Source organism: Pinus tabuliformis, chromosome 7, assembly GCF_031772625.1.
Source record: "Pinus tabuliformis cultivar Carrire ecotype Pingquan chromosome 7, CPIR1, whole genome shotgun sequence".
NCBI lineage: Eukaryota > Viridiplantae > Streptophyta > Pinopsida > Pinales > Pinaceae > Pinus > Pinus tabuliformis.
This window is the reverse complement of record NC_142293.1, coordinates 1039185910-1039210468: the sequence shown is the minus strand read 5'-3', so window position 1 is coordinate 1039210468 and position 24559 is coordinate 1039185910. Positions and strand designations below refer to the sequence as shown.

Below are 24559 nucleotides of genomic sequence, written 5' to 3'. Positions count from 1 at the left end.
TTTTCTGCTACAAATGTCTTCTCGTCTCAGAACAGTCATCTTTGTCAATACAAGTTGATATGATCCTTGGAGTGATATATAAAATTGTCATACTGAGAATGGATCAGACCATCCTAGATTAACCTTCTGTGGAATCTTCTGATCACCAAAACTTTGTATCGAATTGTTATCAATAGACTGAATTGAACTCACTTCAGTATTCTTCATAACATAAGTTTTTCATTTATGTTCTGAGTGATACAGATTTGTAGATTGATTAAGGTGTCTACTCTTGTGATTTGGATGTAGATAAGGAGTTTTTCTTGTTTGAACTTCCTTTAACGTTGTTATGACAGTTTCCTAATTTCCTTCAAGCATTGTTGTTGTTGAAATGATTATTGAATCCACATTTGGAGTGTTCGTCGTTTGAACGGAAACCTCTGATTACGTCTTTACTTCAGTAAGACTTGGATTTGCCTGAACTGTGAGATTAGTGGGACCAATGTTTGCTTCTTCTTCCCCAACTTGGAGTACTACATCTAGCGATTTTGATGCTTCTTTTGCGACAATTTCTTCGAACCTATTCGTCAATGATTTCTTATCGTCCTTAAGCTTTTTAATCTGTTTGAGCAGATTTTGGTTATGATTCCTTAAACGTACAAGTTCATCCTTTTCTAAATTCTTGACTTTATTCTTAGTAGCTTCATCATCTTTTAAACTTTTGATTTGTTCTAATAGTGTCTGGTTAAGGCTCCTAAAATGTAAATTTTCTTCTTCTTGTTCTAATAAATGCTTCTTGAGTTCCTTCTTTGTGGCTTTGGCTTTCTTGACTTGTTCGAGTAGTTTTTCATTGTGATCTCTAAGGCGCGAAATTTCTTTGTCTTTACTGCAGATGGCTTCTTCAAGCTCTTTTTGCTTCTTTTTTTGTTATCTTGAAACATCAAGTCTGAGACATCCTTGAAGTCTTCTACTGAAGATGTTATTGATTTTGATTTACTTGTTATGTCTTGAAATGTGACCATCTTCCCCTTATAAGGAAATGTCAAAACTTGTTTCTCTATGTTTAACATGAATGTACACAAATTCTTAAACCAAGGTTGACCAAATATGATGTCAATATCCATCTTTACAACATGAAATTGAGATATGTACTCATAATGACCTACTGTCACTTGTAAATCACTAATGTTATACTCTTTTTGGTCAAAAATATTTTTCCTTACACCAATGCTTAGCTTTAGAATTAATCGATGATTTGCCAAGTTAACGTTGATGCAATTTTTATCATTTTTTGTGCTGATAGCGATATTAATTTCTCTTCCTTGGATACTTCCTTTTAATGTAATCTTTGTGATCCATAATTGAAAAACCTTTATAGGAAAATCGTCCTTCCTTCATCATTTTTGAATTAGGCTTCATTCGCTTTTTTCTTCAAAAATGGACTTCTTCTTTAAAATAAGTGTCATTTTATTTGATAAACTTGAAAACCTTTATAAAATCCTTTAACTTTTATTTCCCTCACTTATAAATTTTTTCCTACTTTTAAAAAAAGTTAATATAGCTCCACTATTTAAATACACTGCACCTTATATTTATTATAATACTTTTAAAAAATATTATTCCTTTGTTATAACTTGTTATCCTTGTGTCTCTTTATAATTCTAGATTTAACCCTTTATAAACTTTAATATATGGATCTTTCAAGTACCCTTTTATAATCAATACCTGCTTTGTACTTACATATATTTTCAATAATTTTATGACTTAAACTTTTCTTTAAATACCCCTTTATAATATAATACTTCTCTTTATATATCTTTTATTTATAATCTTTTTTCTTTTCTTTTTTTCTTTTTGAAAAGTTACAACCCTAGTGAAACGTGGCTATTCACATCTTTGAGGTATAATATAAAATATATGTCCACTTATGTGTTTTTCACTCAGTTAATTTTGTCCACGTAAAAATTAAAACTTACCATTCACATAAAAAGATTTTGTATTCCTTTTGTTTTTCTTTTGCCTTTAAAATACCATGGGCAATTACCATGAGTTGCTAAAACCACGAGCTTGTAAACCACTTAATGAAGAATCGAGATAATATTATCTACTCTTCCTTCTCTTACGTAGTGCTAAAGATATTTGGAAAGATTCCCTTTTAACTTTATCATGCACTTTTTATCTATAATGTAGAACCTTTTCATATATATAAATGTTCTCCTTCAAATTTACGTCGGACTATATATATCTATTTTAATAGTATATTTTTATATGGTTTTTTATTTTTTTAGTTTTCTTTTCTTTTCTCTTTTTTTTATTATGATATAGTCTCTTTTTACTTTTCTTTTTAAATGGCCAAGGACCTCTGACGAACTCAATTACGGAGAAACTCCAAAAATGTAGTGAAACGCTTCAATCTTGACAGCAACAATGTTGACGAAACCTTGATGGCCAAGGGCTTGGATCGGAGAGTGTGGCTTTGTGCAGCGGTGGAGCAGCCAAAGGATCGAACTGCTCTGATAACAAGTAGTTTGATCCTAGATATTAGTATTGGTTGTATTAGTATTGGTTGTACTTCTTCATCCTCTACCTCAAACATCATCTGGACTGTCTTGGGGTTGCCTACGATTACTCCCAGAGATTTCTCAATGCAGGTCATTCTCTAGAGGACATTATTCAGCACTACTGACTTAGATAGTGAGAAAGGTTAGCACGCTCCTCCACTTCTAGCAATTGCATCTTAGTTCAAGCTAAATTTCTCCATTGTATGCAGATGCTTATGTCATTGTATTCCATGTTTCTCTTGTACTCATTTCTCAGTTCATTTTGGAGTTCTTTTTGAACCCCGTTTTTGTTGGGCTTTTATTGTTAATTGTAGTACTAGTCCCTTTGGCTTATTTTGGTGTTTAATGAACATCAATACAAATTTCAATTCTCTTGCAATCTCTTCAGGACTGTTTTGAACTCTCTTGTTTGGTGTTTCCCTCTTGAAGGTCCCTCTTATGCTACCTGTTTCCTCTCAGCCTTCTTGTTTTTAGTGCTACCTTTTTGCATCCCCTTCTTATGTCCTCTAGTGTATACCGCATAGTTTAGGTTGCTTTGTTAGGAGTTGCATTAGGCACTCCTATCAGTCATTGCTTGCTGTTCCTTTGAATTCCACTGACCTATTTTGGGTCATTTAAGGACATCAACAAAATTTCATTTCATTTCTAGTGGGGCAGGAGTTATTCATTACAAGAACCAAATATATAAATAAGCAATTACAACTGTATATTTTAGCTCATCATTTCTCCGCTACTGAATATTTGCTATGTTCCAGATAGAAAGCCTCATCTTTATCCAGAGAGTTAAAATTGAGTAGGTAAAAATTACTCTAGATGGTATTTTAACATAAAATTATCTTCAAGTCAAAGTTAAAAAATTGCGAAGAATCAATAACATGTGGCAAAAGGATAGAAAAACATCTCTTCCACTGCTAAACAATGTGGCCAAGTACTCACCGCCCAAAGGAGTTGTAAATGCAATACCATGTATTGTAATGTTCTCTGCTGAATGTACAAAGTAAGACATAACACAATTAAATAATTGGAAATGAAAAGGGGGAAAAATACATACATTCCAACAGAAATTACAAGAGTTATTGCCACTTTGAACATCTTAGCCGACACAGTACGCTTTATATAATGCCCCAACGCGACAACCTGAACTATGATAAACACCTGTACATAAATAGAGAGAGTAAATCCATTGCCAAAAATGTGCAAGAAATAAAATATCATTACCACTAGCTGTACCATATTTTTCCTTTCTTCACGAGACAAGTTCAAAACTAGATAATGGAGATCAATGTGCAAAAATACCCAGTATCACAGGTTTATATCCATTTGTAGCTGTTATATTTGATAGAGTGTGGATATAATAACATTTCAAACTAGTCACTATGTGAGACAGTTTAAAGCCTTGTTGCATCTTTCCAAACATATTCAAGAAGGAAACAAAGGTTCATAATCCAGTCCAAGGTTCATATATTAGATTTTTGACTGGGGAACAAGTTACAGGTGCAACCCTTAGTGCTAGCTGAAATAGACATTACCTACAATATTCGAAAATTATGTATTACACAAATAGTACTTCAATAAACAAATTCATTGAGGGTTTCAATGATTTTGCCTTGGGTGCTGTGATTACATTGGAGTGCTATCACCCTGAGAAGTTATACCACAAGCATGTGAAATTTCATTGTTTATTCTAATATGTTGGCGCTTCCAAGACACATGATGAAAAAGATAAGAAATTAAACATTGAAGGAAATTCAAGTGATTATGGTCTTGGAACTGCTAGGATTCTGGCATGATATTGATGCAATAGCCTGGAAAAGTTGTGGATAAAACTTACCCTGAAGAGAAGACTGGGAAATCCGCCAAGACCTCCACCGATACTGGGTATAAAAGCACTGCAGAACAGGAGGCCTTGAGGACTATTAACCAGTTATATGGAGATGCCAATGGAGATGGAAATGGAGATGAAGACAGGCATGGTTCCAAGAGATTGAGTGAACATGAGATTGCACCAGAGGAAACTAAGCTGGGAAGATTAAGTAAATGAACCCTGATGGACAAGATGCATCGTCTACTCAATCTCACTTTGCTAAACCAGGTGCTATGGTTTCTGCTTCACATGATCAAATGCTAGTTTGATAATGGATATTGACAGATTGTCTGACTGGAATCTTCTTGAGATGGAAGATCAGGAATATAGTTAATGTAGCCAAGACTGCCCCTTTGCGCATGTTTGATGACAATTATGTTAGTTTTAAGAATTTCCAATCTGACAAAAAAGGCAAGAAATTTTCTGTGGAGAGTATCACACAGAAAGGAAGAGCAAAATGAAAGACTGAAAAATAATCTATGGTGACAGATGTCTCCAAAATGAATGTAAGTGCTGCTTTAATCCGCAAATGCTATTACGGAGGCAGTCAGGAACTTAGATCGAAGGAAATAGAATATGACTTTCTGGTCAAATAACTGAGAGATGAAATTAGGATCAAGGATGCTGAGTAAAAGTATATAAGTGTTTCATGATCACACCATTTATATGTTATCCTTACTTCTCATGCCTCCCCTTGAGCCTGTAAACCTTCTTCCAGCAGAAATTCACATGTCAAGACCATGTTTGGTACAACAACACTCAAGAGCACAAGGAGATCTATTTTCAGCAATGAAAAAACAAAGGAAAACCTGTTGGGAAGGTCATGGACTCTTAAAGATAAATCGTTAAGACTATGTAAAGATATCATCATGATCAGAGGGACTTGTATCATTTCTACACGGAAAAAACACCTTTAAGATTAATTCAATTCAGGCCTATGTGTTACTTGCTGCTACCATAGAGAACTCCAAAAGCAGAGCTCAACATCTGCCTACTGATGGGAATTTGGTGGAGATTTAAAAAGGAATGAAATAATTAATTACTAGAGCAATTGATTGTTGACTGTAAGAATCTGGAGAAAACTGAACAACTTTGTTATTTGATATAAACAAAAGTGTTGGATATTTCAGGCCCTATTTCAATTTTCACCTTGTGAAACCAAATTGCAGCATAAAAAGGAATTTTCAAGTTGTTGTCAATCAATTAAATATCTATTTCGCCTTGGACTATGAAAGCAAGGAAAAACAATGATGTTGAATTTCAGAAGTGGCTTACAGATGAAGTCGTTGCCAACTGTTAGAGTTTTACCTTGTTTAGCTCCCACAGTCTTCACAACAATATCATGGTGCACTCAATCGGCAGGTACAGCAGCAGTAAGGGCACATTTATTGCAGATCAATACAGCAGCAGTATCACCAAAGTTTGTGTTTGTTACGGTTTGCAGTAAACTGTGGGGGAGGCACAGTTCTGTAGGAGAGTAGAGGGTGCATGCATGCACCATCATTAGTATACATCCAGCTTTTCACCCTTCAGTTGAATCCATTTTACTATGTTCCAGATTTAGCATTTTCCAGCCTGCTTCAGATCAGCTCAGTTTTAGAACAAATGCATGAGCTATTCTTAGACAGGGCCTGGATCACTAGCTTGGCTAAGGTGCTTGCATGGGTAAGATTCTAGTTTGGATAGAGGTCACAGTTCTGGAAGAAAGTGATTCACACTTCATCTTCCAGTTGAGGCACACTTATCCAAGCAGCTAGGGTGGACTAAGTTATTAGACTAGGGCTAGGGTTTGAATGAGTCATTTTGAGAGCTTCATGCATTTGACCAGATACATCATATCTTCCTTCATTTTCCTATTCTATAAACAAGATGCCGGACAACCCACTGTGTTGATTAGCCAGTTTTTGGTTTGAGCTAATGCAGTGTATTTTCTTCTTTCTGTTTCCAATAGAAGATAGATGTAGTATGTGTTTTAGATTCTAGTATCTGAAAATTGTTTTTTTGATAGGTTTCAAGTTTTAAAGTTACCTAAGGTTTTAGGATTATTCTTCGAGTACAGAATCTGCTTCCCATGGTATCAGAGCACATTTGCTGAAATTTTCCAGAAATCCATGTATGGATAGAAAAGCAAACTGTGAGAAAGAGTTGTTGAAGGGTTCAAGGGTGGGAAGCTTGGGCATCAGTAAGTTAAGCAGATCCAGAGTTGAGAAGGGTTGAAGGGTCAGTGACAGTGCTGATTTATTTTTGTGTTTGCTGAAGAATTGGAGTCATGGTCAGTAACAGTGGCCGAGTTTGTCACATGTTGAATGGCACTTCCAATCTTGTTCCTATGAATTAAGCACAATAGGAAATCAATCAAAGCAAAAGATATCATCTGGAAAAAATGAAGGATCATCTAATCCCTCACATCACCAAAGTGAGAACATTTCTGAGAGAATGTGCCTGAATAACAAACTGTCCAGTACCCACATGAGCAAGACTGATATAATAACCAGCTATATGATGGAGATCACAGAAATTAGAGATCAGCTAGCTTCCCCAAAGTTCACTAGAACTTGTCTAATCTCCCGCCTGGTGAACCAAGCCACTTTCACAAAGAGTTTATGATAAGTTAATTGTTTTCAGCTTTTGTACTGATTTTTGTAAATATCGGACATTTTCAATAATAATAAAACAACTTGATTCTTTTCAGCTGGCAATTTCCTTAGACATTGAAAGGCAATAAATGTAGATATTCATGGAAAAGAATCTGATCGAGGAACTCATTCAAATTTCATTGACAACAAAGAGAAGTCAGGTATTTTTCAATGACAATTTAACAAACATAACTGTTTCAGAAATTTGCATTGTAAACATAGTTACCACTAATTTTTTTGTGGAAAATACTAGAACTCAGAACATGGTGAAATTTGTTGGCCAATATAATGTACAATAACATGCTTGGCATAACAAAAGTTGACACGAGGTAAGGGTTCAAGAAGCCAGGAAAAGTTATAAAGGAATATGGCTCCCTAGCCATACTGGAGCAATATTATTTTCGGCACCATTTTCAGGACAATCCATCCAAGATAAATCTCTTACACAGCATTACCAGACCCTGGTTTTGTACAGTTCAAAGGTTTGGGGACCAGGTATGTTAGAGGATGACTGAGCTAGGATGGAGAGGGTTCAGGTCTATGTTGAAAGAAATGACCCCAAACCCAGCACACCCACACCAAAAACACCCAAAAACGCCAAAACACTACCCAGCTAAGTCACAGAACACGTCCCTCAGGGTCTCATGTCCCGTATTTCACATGTCGGACACCAAACGTGCCCTAAAACGTGTCGAAAACGTTTTTTTGTGTCCTCCAATCGAAACATGTGTTTTGGACATGGTGAAAACATACCCTAACGTTTTTGGCTCTTAGGACACATGTCCCAAGAAAAGTGACATTTAAAACCACGACCTGATTTATTTTGGGGGTTTTTTTTGTCATTGTTCGCCGCCGAAATCGTATTTGTTGTGCGGTGTGAGGAATTCCACTGAATGACTAATGAGATCAACCCTGTTTTTGTCGACTTCTTGTCAAGTCCACGTCATACTCTTACTTTCCAGCCTCACTGAGTTGCTTGCTGTCATGTCTTGGATCATTATTTTGTAATAGAATTTGATAGGATTTTGTATTTACCAATGTTCCACCGAGTTTCCAAGACGAGGAGGCGAGGGAGCGGGGATACACAAGAGCAGCCTATGCAAAAGCTTCCCACCATTTTTTAGGAAACATGGGGGGGGGGGTGGGCGTCAGGGTCTTAAAAACTTATAAATATAAAATATATATCATTGAAATTTTAATATTTATAATGTAATTATCTTTATCATTATATATTATATAATATATTATAATTTATATAGAACTTACATCATGAAGGATAAATGAGAAATTGATGAATCATATAACTGAAACAAATTTAAAACGAAAAGCATGATCATTATCATTATCATATAAATCATAATCATACATCATACGTGTAAGTTTGTAACTGTACAGTGTAACTACTAAGTTACTAACAATGCACAATGAAAATAAAATTATAAATGTTTAAAGTTTTAAAGTTTAAACCATATTGATATTCCAACTATGAACATTGAATACTGAATATTGAAATAAAATTATAAAAATCAAGTATGATATATCAAGGGTCAAAATTTTATAGAGTCAAGACTCAAGTCTAATAAGTCATATACCATGATTCATATATCAAGATTCAAAATAAACTGAAGTCTACAACTGAAGTCTAAAACGGGAAAAGCAAATAAGTTAATAACATAAGAACATATCAAAAGATAAATGAGCATAAGTGCTCAAGGTAATGCCCAGCTAGTCTCTGCATCCAGTTGTTGCATGAATAAATCAGGATCAACCATATCACCATCTAAATCAGTATCACTTGCATTCTCAAACATGCTAAGTGGCACACCAACCAACCCCATTTGTGTCTCATCAAGTCTCTCCTACATATCTACCTGTGCATCATCCTCTGGATCAACATCCCATCATGTTGTTGGTCCCTTCAAATACTCGGGTGTCTTCCTATGCTCAAGACGTAGGGCACTATGCACAGCAACTAACTTCTCAGCTCTTTTAGAGGTAAACTTGTTCCTCTTGATAGAGTGGATGAAGCTATATGTGGACCAATTCCTCTCTGCTGCAGAGGAACTAGCAATCTGAGATAACAAACGCATAGCTATATGTTTGACCTCTAGAGCACCATCCCCATGCATCCTCCACCAACCAATTGGGTCATCTTGGCCTAGATCTATGCGATATGCCCGAGCACCACGTGTGTTGAAGGGACCACTAAGAGATGCAAATTGAACAAATTGTCTTCGAAATTTTGCCCCCTCCTCTTCATTGTACATCTTTGCAATTGCATCTAGGAAGCAATTCTTTACTTTAAGATCATCAATAGGAGGCACCCTCCTAGGTTTTTCAACATACCATTTTGGGTTTGATGCATATGTTGCCATGTGCAAAGGTGTGTTCATGCGATCCCACCTACGTTGAATGATGGGTCGAATCTAGGATGTATATAACTCTAATGAGAGCTCCCTCTGCTAAATGGTTGCCTTCACACAACCCAACATGCTATCAAAGGTCTCATAGATTTCACCAAGACTAGGAGCATCTGAATCATTGTAATGAATGACCTCCACAATAGAGCCCAAGAATGACACCAAATAAGAACAATCTGGGCACCAATCATTGTCCAACACCTGAAGCCTGACCTTCTTCCCTGTGTCTGTCTTTGATTCTAAACACCTTCCCCACTCTGAACTCATTACCAAGGATTGTAGAGGTGCTTGTACCTCTAGCATACTCTCCTATAAGAGAAAATAGCTAGCAAATCTAGTATAGGTGGGCTTGAGGAATTCCTTCCTCATGTGAGCCCTGTACATGGCCAAGGAAGTGTGGTGGTTGCAAGTAAACATCTGCACATCTCTAGCAATTGTCGCCAAGTCTGATATCCACTGAATTTTGCCAATGTCCTTTAGTGCATTATTGAGTGCATGCACACAACAAGGAGTCCAAAAAATATGTTGATACCTGCTTTGAATCAATAACCCAAATGATCTACAAACTCCTGTTGCATCTGTCACAACCTGCACCACACTATCAGCCCATACATCCTCTATAGCTTCTTGAAGAAGCTCAAATTGGAAAGATGCATCCTTGCGCTTTCCAAAACAATCAACAGCTTTAAGAAAGAATGGACCTTCTACAAATGTCACTATGATGTTGACTAGTGGGCGTTTTCGGATATCAATCCATCCATCCATAACAATAGAGCAACCCAGATGATCTACAAACTCCTGTTGCATCTGTCACAACCTGCACCACACTATCAGCCCATACATCCTTTATAGCTTCTCAAAGAAGCTCAAATTGGAAAGATGCATCCTTGCGCTTTCCAAAACAATCAACAGCTTTAAGAAAGAATGGACCTTCTGCAGATGTCACTATGATGTTGATTAGTGGGCGTTTTCAGATATCAGTCCATCCATATATAACAATAGAGCAACCAAACCTCAACCATGCTTGTCTCATTCTCTCTTTTTTCACATTAATTTTGAACACTTGTCTATCTAAAATTGTTTTTCTTAGCTTATGTTCTCCAGGTGCTACATATGAAGGTCCTATTCTTGCAATTGCTTGGACCATTTCCTTGTAATAAGGAGAACGAACAACATGGAAGGGAATTCCATTTGTAAAAATAAATTTGCCAATTGCATCATCTGTGTCATCTCGATCTAGAACATTGTACATCTGGACATTGTAGCAACCATTGCACAAGAACGAGAAGCACTAGTAGAACTCTTTGTCTTTTTTGATGAAGTACTGGATGGAGGCATATTTGTGCATGGATCAACATTTCTACTAGAAAGCAGCCATTTTCTAGTGGCTACCCTTTCTAGCCTCCAAAGTTGCTCTCTTTGAGCTGAATTCAAGTTCTTTGAAGGACACGTATTGACTCCTTTACCTGTAATAGCCAAAATATGTTGGTTCACCCTAGTATAGTGTCAACAAAGTGATGCCCACAAATATTGCAAACCCAATCACATGAGCCACCACCAACTTTTGGATCTTTTTCCGAAAGTCTGGTTACATAGATTAGAAGTGGTTTTAGAGGATTAAATGTCCCCTTTGCAAATTTTGCCAGATCTCTTGGTGGGCCTTCAAAATCTACACCATGCAAAGGCCTATTCTAATTTCCTGCCCTCCTGTGACTGCTTTCAATTTCTATTTCTTCTTGTGCATCATGAGCCTCACTACCACTGTAGTTGTTGTCATTGTTCCCAGAATAACTCATAGTTGTAAGTTCAATGTAACTTGTAGGTTGCAGCCTACAACAAGGGTTTACTGTTTAAATTTAAATTTTATTTTTAATAAAAGTTTTATGGCATATGCATACTGATACACAGTGAAAATAAAAATAAAAAATTAAATAAAATTTTAAAAAAATTACAAGGCTTACTAACACTATACACAGTCAACACTGAAAGTCAGAAAATTTAAAAAGTTCAAAATTTACGAAAAAAATTAATATACAATCAACAACACAAAAATTAAAAAATAAAAATAAAAAATTTAAAATTTACAAAAAAAAAAATAAATAAAATAAAATCAGTGGCAGGCTAGTGTGTTGCGTTACTTACTGTGTCGTCACAGTGAGCACTGTGGTCACGGCGGCAGACTTCAGAGGTGCAATGTGCACTATGGTCACGACAACAATGGGCAGTGTGGTCACGATGGCAATGGGAACTTAGCACAGTCGAAGACTCCAGAGGTGTGATGGACAATGGATGGGTGTCAGCGCAAATGGATGGCACAATGGAATAATGGAGTCGGCACAACGGAACTCATCCGACGTTGGCACAATGGAACTCATCCAGCAGCAGTTCAGCAATCGATGGCATTGATGGCGACGACGAATGGCATAAGGTTTGTGAAATAAGGCTTAAGCCTTAAGGTTGCATGATGAAATAAAAGTTAAAACCCTCCGACGTTAAAAATAAATTATTATAAATTTATGATTTTAGAAAGAAAAAAGTCAAATTTTGTCCAAGGAAACGACCCTAGATGACCCCGTGCGGCCCCCTTTTGAGGATTTGACCCCGAATTTAGAGGAAATGACCCCTCCCGAGTTTCCGATCGTACCTTGCTTTTTGGGAGCGTGAGGAAACGACCCCAATCGTCCCCGAATCGTGAGGGAGCTAGGAAACTCGACCCCTAGATGGACTGGTATTTACTTTATTATTTTTTAAAATTTATTTTAATATTAAGGTTCAATGTACATGATTTATCGATGTCATCATTTCTCTTTATTTTACTAATATTGTAGCATGCATATAGATTTTGCATTCATATTTGAATACATATGCATAGGCATTTGTCTGAATGTGTATCTACATATGTGTTTGTAGATGTAAAGCACTTCTGAATTTTTCAGAAATTGAAAAGTGGGATAAATCAGTGGTTTCTCCGTAGTGACTCTATGGAAGATCCATCTGGACTCCATAGGAGTGATAATTGTTCAGAATATTGTCTATCTGTGATTTGTATATCCTCACAAAAATTGCATCTCTAATTTCAAATCGCTGCATCAGAAGAAACCCCTAGAATAGCAAGAGATCAATTTCAAAAAAATCACCATACATCATGTGATGAATCTACTTGTATCTAACAAATTCACCATTCTACTCTCTATCCATTATGCTATTTAGTATTGATGTACTTCTATCTACTCATTTTCATGAAATTGTTTTCACTCTCTTACCTGAAACAAAGAGATGCTAGTATTTTTCTAGATTTTGCTACTTGTAAAACTGGGAGCACTATTTAGTGTCCCATTATTATTGTTTTCAGCAAAAACAAGTAAAATGATATATGAAAAGAACAACGGAAAAGAATCTCAACCAATATGATGTCACCATAAGACAACAAACTCAAGAGAGTAGATTATTGATAGTTGTCTATGGGAAGAATAAGCTACTAATTGTTAGAGCTTGTCAACCAGAAAATATGTTTTCTTCTAGATGAATGCATATCTTTGCACTAAATATGAAATAGATATCATCATGATTCATATCTGTAAATGTCCTAATTTCTTAAAAATATGGATCAGGCACTATATTTTAGTGTTTTTTTAATATATATATATATATCATGTCCCTTTTCCGGGGTCACTATGTCTCGTGTCGAATACTCGTATTTACGTGTCCTCCATGTCTCGTGTCCTCATGCCATGTGACTTAGAAACCCAGCATACCATACAGCCATATGGTACAAAGGGCAGTGTTTCAACACAAATCCGCCCTATTTCTGCCGCTATTTTTGCTTGTGCAGGCCCACTCAAGTACCCAAGAAGGGTATGGGGCCCTTCTATGGCCAAAAAAACTTAATATACCACTAAAATTTATCTTTAATCACTCCTCAAACTAATTAACTCAATATTGTTGGTGCTTCTCTTGATAATGGTGGTGATGCAACCAGAAGTGGAGCTGCATCTTCTTCCAATCCACACTCTGATTCTTCTGAACAAACATTTTGTTCTATTTTTGATGATGAGGTTAAGGATTATTAGGATATGTAATTGTACTTGTCTTTAGCTCATGTTTTATTTCATTTTCAACACATATAGTGTCATGTATAAAGGCTGATTATGGATGTATAGCCTCATCAATAAAGGCTGATTTTGGAATCTTGGATGTAGAGCCTCATCTAGGAAGGTTAAATTTGGATTTTGCATCATGTAATCATCGATGAGGGTTAATATAGACAGTTTTCTTTATAGAATGTCATTTATGTGTATCATTCATTTTTTCTTGTGAGATAGTATGTTATTCCTGAAAAAATTATGTATAGATAGATAGATCGCAGTTCTGCACTGTTGATTTTATTGATGATGCATCACAAGCAAGTCTATGTGGCGGGGGTGCCTTTATCATGCACCCTGGAACCTTTTATTTCCGTATTTGGCTGAACATTGAATCCAGAACAAACACTAAGGCTGAAATCATTGCTTGTTGGGCACTCCTATATATTTCTTCCTTCAAAAAGTTTTCTTTTTTGCAAGTTTGTGGTGACTCTAAATCAATGTTGCGAACATCGGCATCGGGATAAAATTGACAAGGGTCCAAAAAACCAAAAAAACTTTAAAATCGGGAAAATATCAGTAAAAATTGACAAAATTAAGATACCATAAAAATATCTTTAAAAATCAGCAAACATCAGCTAGGCCAAAAAATCATGATTTCGAAATAAAATCGGGATGTTATCAGGCTCTACAAACTTACAGGTAATAAATTTGTCTTGTTGGATGGAGAGGAAACAACATGAAGAAAAAATTTCAATACCTCTCTTTTCAGCTCATAAATAGGGAATGGAATACTCAGGCGAACATCTTACAGTAAAGGGCTCTTTCCATGGAAGAACTTAGAAGGACATATATCTTTTGAAGAATGGCAGGGTACACTTTTGTCGAAAAGAGGAAGACTTCCTATTATCTTAGGAATTAGTTTGTCATCGACAGGACCAGGTATTCAGCATACCTTTCCTTATGAAAATCTGCTTAAACAGTCTATATTTTGTCTTTGAAAATGATCTCTCAATTTGCTGAGAGAAATTTGGTACAGTGATAGCATTTTTTTATTTCTGCTGGGATTGTAAGCAGACTTACTTCAGCTTTCCTCATCATAACTCTTTCTGAGTTTATATATTTTATCCAGTGATATGTCTGATTCAGAATCTCTTTGTATAGGCATTGGTATTTTTTTTTAATAATTGGAAAGATTACTTGGTTTTCTTCCTATGCAGACCATTGTTGAAGCTCTGCTTCCCATGTAATTATGTTGTATGTAACCTTTACTTTGAATAGAAAAGGTACAGAATTTTTCATTGAAAAAAAAATAGATAGGTAGATAGACGTTTCTCCAATGTTTCTATTTTGGGGGCTCACACTTCCAGGTATTCCCGTCTTGTAAACTTCCAAACATTTCCACTTTTCGTGAAATTTAGGTTCAAGTTGCATCGTCCAGTGCAAGAAAAATGTATTACATCAAATTATCTAGGTTGAGTTTGCAGGTAATCCTATCTAGGTCGAGGCCATTTTTCTTGCTGGTATCACTACTACAGCAAGTCCGAAACTTCTTGAAAATAGAGTCTCTATTTGGTGTTATAGGTAGCTTTCAAGAGGAGGTAAGTTAACACCAGTAAAATCTGTCCTAGAAGCAATTCCAGACTAGTGGAATTACTTCACCTACATCTCTGAAGATATGACGGAAAAATCAGAAAGAAATGTTTCAATTTTTTATGGACATGCAAAAGAAAGGAGGGGATTTGTTTGGTGAAATGGTCCAGGATTGCAAAACGAAAAGAGGTAGGTGGATGGGGATTAGAGACCATTCATTTCTTTGGCCAAGAACAGGCTGCAAGAAGTTTATGGAAATCAGCCTGAGTGGGCCTAACAGTTAAGAACAGGTGTTTCCTCCTTGGAGGTCACAAGTTCAAGTCAGAGGGGTGTTAAAATTATGCATCTGCAGTCAAATTCCACTTTGGACAGCTCACATGATGGAGATAATGATTGCATTGAATTCCTCTTTTCGAGAGGACCAAAATCGACCTAAAGATCACCTCATTTGGACAAGCAGAAGTTGGTTTTTGAATTTATGTTCCCACTCATGTATATTGGATCAGGTCGGCCCTATGCATATGTACAATTGGACAGGTCGGCCTCAACATCAAGTGGACCCTCATGTAAACCTATAAATAGAAGAGACCTCAAGCTTATTTAGACACATTGATCAAGCCATATTCTCTCCTCTTCTATTGTCTTGGTTCACACAATTCTAACAGAGAAAGTTTGTACAAATGTCCGAAACTAAAGGGTTGAAGCTCACACAGATCTAGGGTTTATGTTTCTCGGTTGCAAGCACGTAACAGAGTTTTTTCGACGCCAGACGCATGCACAAAATGGTCAACAATGCCTCTGTGAAGCCTTAGATGCTCACAGAGTAGCCTGAAGGGAGCGTCTAGGGTTTTTAAAACAGATCGGGCAGTCTGGTCCCCAGACGCACACACAAAGTGGTCAAGGGTGCGTTTGGGACCCTGTTTTAAGAAACGGCCGTTTCGAAACCGAAACGGCCAGCTTGATCCGAGTTGAAAGCTGGCAGAGTGACCCGGCCTAGGAAACGGTCCGGTTGGCCGAGTCATGGGTGACTCGGCCAAACTGGCCGTTTCCGATTTGACTCGGCCGAGTCACAAAGGGACAGCCCTCCACACGTAAACAGCAATAAAAAAAAATGATTTTTTTGGGATTTTTAAAATGTATAATGTGTGTTTTGGATGTCAAACTGTTATACCAATATGCTAAATGATTTTTGGGGTCCATTTCCCCCTCCCAAACCCTATTTAACACACCCAAGTGCTCTCATTCACTCACAGCAGTCTTATGCATTTGAGTGAGTCTTCTTTGAGAGTTAGTGAGCAGTTCTTGAGCTTGTTTTGGAGCAGCAGTGAGGAGTCTTGGAGGAGCATTGTAGCTGGAGTGAGGAGCTTCGTGGGCAGCCATTTGGAGCAGCATTGAGGAGCTGATTCTTGGAGCAAGCTTGAGGAGGCAGTTTGTGCCTGGAGGTATTTTTTTCCACCTCTATAAATCTGTTTTTGCTTAGTAAATTTTAGGTGCATATCTAGAAAGCTTAGAGAGTGTTTTTTGTCAAATAAATGAACATTGAATCAATATTTTTTTTTTTGTCATTTTCAGATTGTTTGCTTTCATTTCCTAGTCAAAAAATGGCACCTAGAGCAAGAGATCCTGCTTGGGCATATGTTGAAATGGTTGATAGTCAAATGCAATGCAAATTTTGCCATAGGAAAATTAAGGAAGGTCCTGGGGGCATTAATAGGCTGAAACAACAGTTGGCAGGGATTAGAGGCCAAATTACCCCATGTACCTCACCAGAAATTGGGGAGATTAGAAAGAATTTGTTGGCCAGCTTTGAGAAATTTAAAGAAGATAAGGCTAGGCAAAAAGACATACAGGCTGAAATTGGGAGGAAGAGGGAGATACAAAAAATGATGGCTACCAACCCCCACTATGATTTTGAGGGTTCTTCCTCTATCCCTCAAACTGAGGCATCCAACCCTTTCCGATATGTTCCTCCCTCTTTTGCTTCTGTTCAAGATAAGGGAAAGGGTAGAATGAATTTGAAAAAGGGTGATGTGACTATCAAAAGTTATTTCACTCCCTCCTCTCCATCAGATGCACATGGTCTTGAAGTTAGTAAAACTCAAATGCAGCCCACTTTAGATGACCATTGGAAGAAAGAATTGAGGGAGACTTCTTGTGATTACATAGCTAGATGGTGGTATGATGCTGATATCCCCTTTAATGCTGCTCGTTCACCATATTATGAGCCTATGTTTGATGCCATACATGCTGCTGGAAAAGGCTTCAAAGGCCCTACTATGCATGAGCTAAGGGGGTTTCGTTTGCAGAAAGAAATTCAATCCATTAATGAGTATTTGCAAGAGTTCAGGGACTCATGGGCAAGAACAGGGTGTACCATCATGTCAGATGGATGGACTGATCAAAGAAACCGTACCATCATAAACTTTCTTGTCTTCTGCCCACAGGGAACCATGTTTTTAAAATCAGTTGATGCATCTAATAAGATAAAAGATGGCCACTTGTTGTTTCAGCTATTGGATCAGGTTGTTGAGGAGGTGGGGGTGGCTAATGTTGTTCAAATCATCACAGATAATGCCTCTAACTATGTTCTTGCTGGTAAACTGTTAGAGGAAAAACACAAGACCATATTTTGGACCCCATGCGCTGCACATTGCATAGACCTCATGCTTGAGGATATTGGAAAATTAGATTGGGTCAAAAACACTATAGATCATGCCAAAAGCATAACAAAATTTATCTACAATCATACATTGGTTTTGAGCCTCATGAGGAAACACACTGGGGGCAAGGATATTATTAGGCCTGCCATCACTAGATTTGCTACACATTTTTTGACATTGCAATCTATGCTTTCCCAACATAGAAACTTGCAAAAGATGTTTTCCAATGATGAATGGAATCAAAGCAATTGGTCTAACAAACCAGAAGGCAAAGAATTGAAAAGGAAAGTCCATGAAGAAACTTTTTGGAGAAAGGCAGCAGAGATTGTGAAGCTTGCTGAGCCACTAGTTAAGGTGTTGCGGTTGGTGGATGGGGAAAGGTTGGCTATGGGCTTCATTTATGAGGCTATGGATCAAGCAAATGAGCAAATAAAGACGGTATAGAAGGATAGAGTGGCAAAGTATGGGCCCATTTGGGCAATCACTGATGAAAGATGGAACAATCAACTCCATCGCCCTATACATGCAGCTGGGTATTTTTTGAACCCACGGTATCATTATAAAGCTAAGGAGTCAGGAGCTTTGACGGGGGAGGTCAGAGATGGACTGGTTGATTGCATTGAACGCATGATCCCATTGGAGTCTGATCAGCTGGAGATACACCGACAGGCAGCAAGTACCTTTGGGAAGAACCTAGCAAAGATTGCAAGAGAAGCAGATGAGCCAGGTAAACAAAAATTTCAATTTTCAAATTCTTAATAGTTTTACTTTTTTTTAAAGTTTGTTAAATTGTTTATAATTTGAAAGTTAGATATAATTTGTAATTTTGTTGAGCTAACTCATTACACTCCTATGTTTTTTGCAGCACAATGGTGGGAGGCCTTTGGTGGCCATTGTCCTGAATTGCAAAGGTTTGCAATTCGTATTTTGAGTCAAACTTGCAGTGCATCTGGGTGTGAGCGCAATTGGGTTGTCTTTGAGAGGATTCACACAAAGAAGAGAAACCATTTGGATCAAAAACGGTTAAATGATCTAGTTTTTGTCCAATACAACCTCCGGCTCAGACGAAACCATTTGCTGAACAAAAGACCGGATTCAGATCCCATTGTGTTGGAAAACATTGATTCAACATCAGATTGGGTAGTGGAGAGTTGTCCAGCAAAGTTTGATCCTGATGAGGATCTTGATTTAGATTTAAATCTGGAGACATCAGTTGAACTTGAACAGGCTGTTCAACTTCAGCCTATTCAGTTGAATGCAGATCCCAATCCACCAGCCTCAGTCTCACAGCCAGCAGGGACTCCAGTTGTAGGTGCTTCCTCTGCTCAGCCACGACAAAAGTGCAGCCGCATATCTACTCCATCTCAGCTTGCATCTGCTGCAGTTGCACAGCCTGCTAGTGGTACCACTTCTACAGTTGCAGTTGGGGATGATGATGATGAGGAGGAGCCATGGGGCCCCCTGTCTGACTCTGATGATGATGATCCAGAGATTGATCGATGTGATCTTGGCTCCTCTGACAGTAGCTACTAGCCAGTGGCCCAGTAGTACTGTCGTACTAGTACTGGAGTCTGGTCACCGTCACAGTTTACTTTTGTTGTAGAGGCCATTTCTAGCCTCCTTGGTTATGTGTTTTTTGTTTTGAGTCTTCGATCATGTATGACAGTTGACTATGTATTGCCATTGGGTACCATTTTGATATAATGGATTGGTTCATGAGCCTACTTTGATCATATGTTGTCTTCCATCTATATTATAATGCTGTGTGTTTGGAAACATGAATGAAAATCTTTAAAATTATGTTTAAAATCTTTAAAATTATGTTTTTTTATAAAAAAAATAAATATTTAATGTATTTTTTACAACGACCGAGTCATTGAAATCGAGCTGGCCGAGTCATTACCGTTTCGGAGTCGGAGTCGGAGTCGATCCTCGGCCGAGTCGGAGTCGGAGTCGGAGTCTTAAAACATTGGTTTGGGAAGCCTCAGACGTTCGAAGAGTGTGTATCGGGTTTGAGGCAGATCTGAGTGTATTTGTCCCCAAACGCATGCATACAATTCACCAGGGAGCATCCAAGACAGCCATAGACACTCGCACAGCGCCTCCTCCATGCGTCCAGGACTAAAAGATGAAATTTCAATATTTTGAAGCCTCCGCTCATTGACAACAATGTTCAGCAGTTGACTACAAACAGTGACAATACATTTCAATCCTCAGAATCAAGGTTTTGAGTATAAGCATGACTAGGTACATTTCATGGATGTCATAGTTGTTTTACGGTTAGTTGCATAGATGAAGATATGGATCATTGTACTCTCTTTTGCTGCATCATTTAATGACGGTCTAAGAAGAAAAAGAATTTGCAAGGGTTTCCTTGACTTATGATGCTTCTTACTTTTGTTTAGACATATGGATCTGATTGTTATGTTTATTGTTTATACTTCCTGCATATGTATTTGAGTATATGGATGTTTCTAACCTCTGTGATAAGATGTGATAAGTGGATCGTTCTTGAGGATCATTTGAAATGCAAGAAAGATGGATAGAGTTGGAAAAGGTAAAGAGGCACTATATGAACAGATGACACAAGTTGCCTATGTCTAATGAGAAGGTGCACAGGTATTTGAATACCACAAGGTATGCATGGTATGTTGTATTTCAGCTGTAACATTGGATGGCTAGGTAAGCCCTAAGGTATGATGAGAATGTCTCTTTCTTTAATGCTCCATGCTTATGAAAGTGACTTGGATTTACGTTTCCTATGATGAAATGGTGCACCTAGTATTGAACATTTTGATCTTCTTGAATTCTATGAGGCTACCTAATGTTGGTAGATTGATATACTTGATGTTTGGCTAACATCTATCTGTTGGGTATCTTGATCCTATAAAGAAGGCTAGCACCTTGACTCTAGTAGGTGATACTCTTGATGCTTGTCATGCATAATTCATGATGGATTTCATACATAAGGATAGTTCATTGACTCTTTACAATGCTTGTGATGAACATGATGAAACTATGGGAAAAAAAGAAAGAGTTGAAACTCTTGTGTTGATAAAGTTCTATTGAATGACATTACTTGATACTATTGGTAATGAAAAGCATGGTAACCTTGATGATAGAGGTATAACTATGAGGTTGATACTCTACATCATGTCTTGATATGATGACTAACTATGAAACTGAATGCCCTAACTTGATAGATTGACTTGATAGAAGTGATATTGTGTTCATGATCTTTGAAATGTGATGTCACACCTGTCAGTTGCCCCTATCATGTGACTCTAACCCTTGATGAAAGAATGATGCCATGATGTGATTCAGTAGTTGATGTGAGGATGTTATGACCATCATGGGTATATGTTTGACTTTATGATCCAATAAATCTGTTGATGCATTTTAGACAAGTTGATGGCATGAATGAAGATGATTGTTGTGGATTCCCATTCAAATCCCTTCTTCTATTGTCATTTGCATTATATGTATATTTTGTGCTGCTGAAATATGGTTTATGGGCATGAATGGATAGATATCTGACATTGATGATCTGCAGCAAAGTTTTGATCTATAGAAAGAGAGTTTTCCCTTGCTCTAAACCTCAGTCGCACAGAAGTAGGTTTACAAGTGTGCCTACAGCCTCCCAGTCGCACAGATACACACTCAAGGGTGCGTCCAAGGCCCTGAGATAAGTGTTGGGCTCATTCGACCACAATCGCTCGCATAGCATCTTGAAGAGTGCGATTGTGGGTCCCAATTGCTCAGAGGAAGGCCTATGGGTGCGTCTATTCCTGCAGAACGCAGAAAAATGAAGTCATGTGCATTACATCAGATGTTCACCTGGAGGATGTCAGTACTACAGATGTGTTACATATAACAGAAAGATTTGAAAGTGGGAAAAGCTTGAATGTTTGCTATAATATGAATATGTAGATTGAACTTGTGTTTGCAGGTGACTGGGATACAAATATGTCATTATAGTTTGTTTTACAAGAGTTTGACTAGATTTGGTTGACTGATATAGATGAGCAATGTTTGGAGTTCTAACATGATGCTTGACAATGACTTAGAACTTGGACTTGATGATTAAGATATGTTTTGGACTACAAATCTCTCTACGATAACAAATTTGGTTTTGATCTGATGATTAATGATTCGATTTGAAGATTGATGATTCTCCTTGATGACAATGATATATGAGCATAATGACTTCCAATGACTTATATGGGTATTCGAAAATGGTTTGGTATTGGCCTCCTTGTTCCTTGCACAATTGACAGTTGTGATTCAGTATGAAGAAGGAACTTGCATATGTCTTTGTATCTAGTGACAGAAATGACTTGTATTATGATTATGAGAATGACTTGATGAAGTTTGGATTGGTATTGCATGATAGATGACAAACTTGTTGGCATGATAATAAATGAAGTCAAGACTTGATATGAGCTCTACTTGTCACCTGGTTGAAAGAATTGATACTATGATATTGATGACTTTGATATTAGTTTTGATCTCGCTTCTAAACCTTGATGAGTTGACTTTGTTGATGCGATGATACAACATTGATTTATGTAAGGCTAATTATGTTGACTTAGTAAGGCATTATGTTTGCAAAGAGAATTGCATGTAGCTGAAGCAACAAAGCTCATAGCTTGTTGACTTTAATGTAAAAATACACAATAGGTATTTGTAATAATAATTTATTATATATATAATGTACAAGTGATAAATGTTACAATGAGGCCCTGCTTATATACCTAGGCAAGTGTCCTTTCATGATTAGGCATGTCCTTTAGACATGCATTTGCAGTTAACTTTATGACTATTTAACATAATCAATATTTGATTATTTATTATTTTTACATTATTTATATTCATTTTATTTTAGGTAATTTATATTTGTAACATTGCCACTTCGTTCAAAAGCTTTGTCCTCAAAGCTATATTGTTGGCAATTGTCTTCATCTTGCGGTTGTCATCTCAGTGTATGGAACCTGATGTCACTGGTACCTTAATTTGAATAATTCGCATGGTAACACTGTTTTGAATCCAAGGGTATCGATAAAAAAAAGTTAGTTATTTTTTATTTTTAATTATTATTATTCTTTTTTATTAAATAAAAAATATAGTGTATATATTAAATCAGATTTTTAGCTAATTGTAATTGTGGAGGAGGACGTAGTCAATTCCCCACGAAAAATCACGACGGCTCGACCCGCCTTCTGCAATGTTTAAAGTTCCAATGAAGACCAGTCGTATGTTTGGCAGAGTGACAGTGAAAAATCAAACCGGGTCATCGTTTGACCATGGAGTTGTTGTTTGACAGTGGCTTCGACGAACAACGACGTTGCGTTTAAACTGGTATTGATGTTGGAACAGCAGGAGGGCAAAGTGTGACAGTCAACGTTACCTGCGGACGACACTGTGGCATAAGACCCTACAGACAACACTGTGGCATAAGAACCTGTAGTCAACACCGTGGCATAAGGTCAAATGTCTTAGCGGCATAACGTGGACAGAAGGGCATCGGTACCCTTCGTCTAGTGAGCGGGGGTCAGTGTAGCGAACAACACCGTGGCAGGTCAAATGTCTTGGCGGCACAGCGTGGACAGAGGGGTGTCGGTGCCCTTCATCTGGTGAGCGGGGACCGGTGTAGTCCACCATATCTACTTCCTTGAGGTTTTCTACGCCTCTCTGAAGGTTTTTTCCTTGTTCTCTTCAGCAAAGACAATAGAGATCTTACGCCCATCAATTACTTGATGGTTCATATGGTGTTTGGCTTCTACAGCATCATTAGGATTTGCATACTTAACAAATCCGAAGCCTCTAGGATTTCCTGTATGACAATTTCTTGGAAGACAAACCCTGTGGAATCAGGGTTTTGAGTATAAGCATGACTATGTATATTTCATGGATGTCATAGTTGTTTTACTAGTTAGTTGAATAGACGAAGATATGGATCATTGTACTCTCGTTTGCTGCATCATTTGATGACAATCTAAGAAGAAGAAGAATTTGAAAGGGTTTTCCCCATAGTGAGTTTTGCCCTGGTCTTGGACCAATCTTGGTGTCTCTATGTGTGCATGCTTTTCTTCTATTGTTCCTTTATGTCCCATTGCATTGATGATAATGATGTTCTTCTTTCTACATAGTTGCATATGATGATGAACACTGATGTAAATCTGAATAATATAATGATGATATGGGGTGAACTTAATGTGTTAATGAAGAAATGCAATTATCTACGCAAAGAATAATATAGCCCTCACAAAAATAACAAGGGGATTACAGTGTACACCTCCATTGACTAAGAAGTTGAATCGCTGTGCAGAAGGGGTCCCTTGAGCCACAAACAAGGGGGTCTCAATGATCAAGTTGGTGTCTAGCTAGACCATGAACTTAAAAGAATGATTATTAATATAACCATTATAATAGAAGCTAAGAGTCTCAAGAAGCAAATTATGTTGAAAGTATTTTGAGACTCTCAACCTTCAGGAATGTATAATATTACCAGTGAAATCAGTTCTAGCAACATCTACAAACTGCAAAGCTTTAGTGAAGGCATTTACCTTGGTGGGGAGACGGTTAGCATGGAGGGTGGGAGATGGAGTCAAAGTAAGATTAGGAATAGATCTTTCAGTGGTTGCCGGCCTCTATGGACTTTGTGATCCCCTAATAACTCTTGTTAGTTGATCGGTTATCAGTATCTGAATGAGGTACAGATCCCGATAACACAATCATCTGGAATCAAGGGTGGCAGGGTTCAG

At 37.4% G+C, this 24559-nt stretch overlaps 1 protein-coding gene across 2 annotated transcripts in view; it reads right to left on the bottom strand.

Annotated features, from left to right (window-relative positions):
• Positions 1 to 24559, bottom strand: part of STT3A (staurosporin and temperature sensitive 3-like A) — a 248113-nt gene that overhangs the window by 106757 nt on the left and 116797 nt on the right. For both annotated transcript variants that reach the window (XM_089459309.1, XM_089459308.1), the window contains exon 11: positions 3592 to 3695. In XM_089459309.1, the coding sequence (XP_089315435.1) occupies positions 3592 to 3695 (104 nt within the window). The remainder of the gene's footprint in view (positions 1 to 3591; positions 3696 to 24559) is intronic.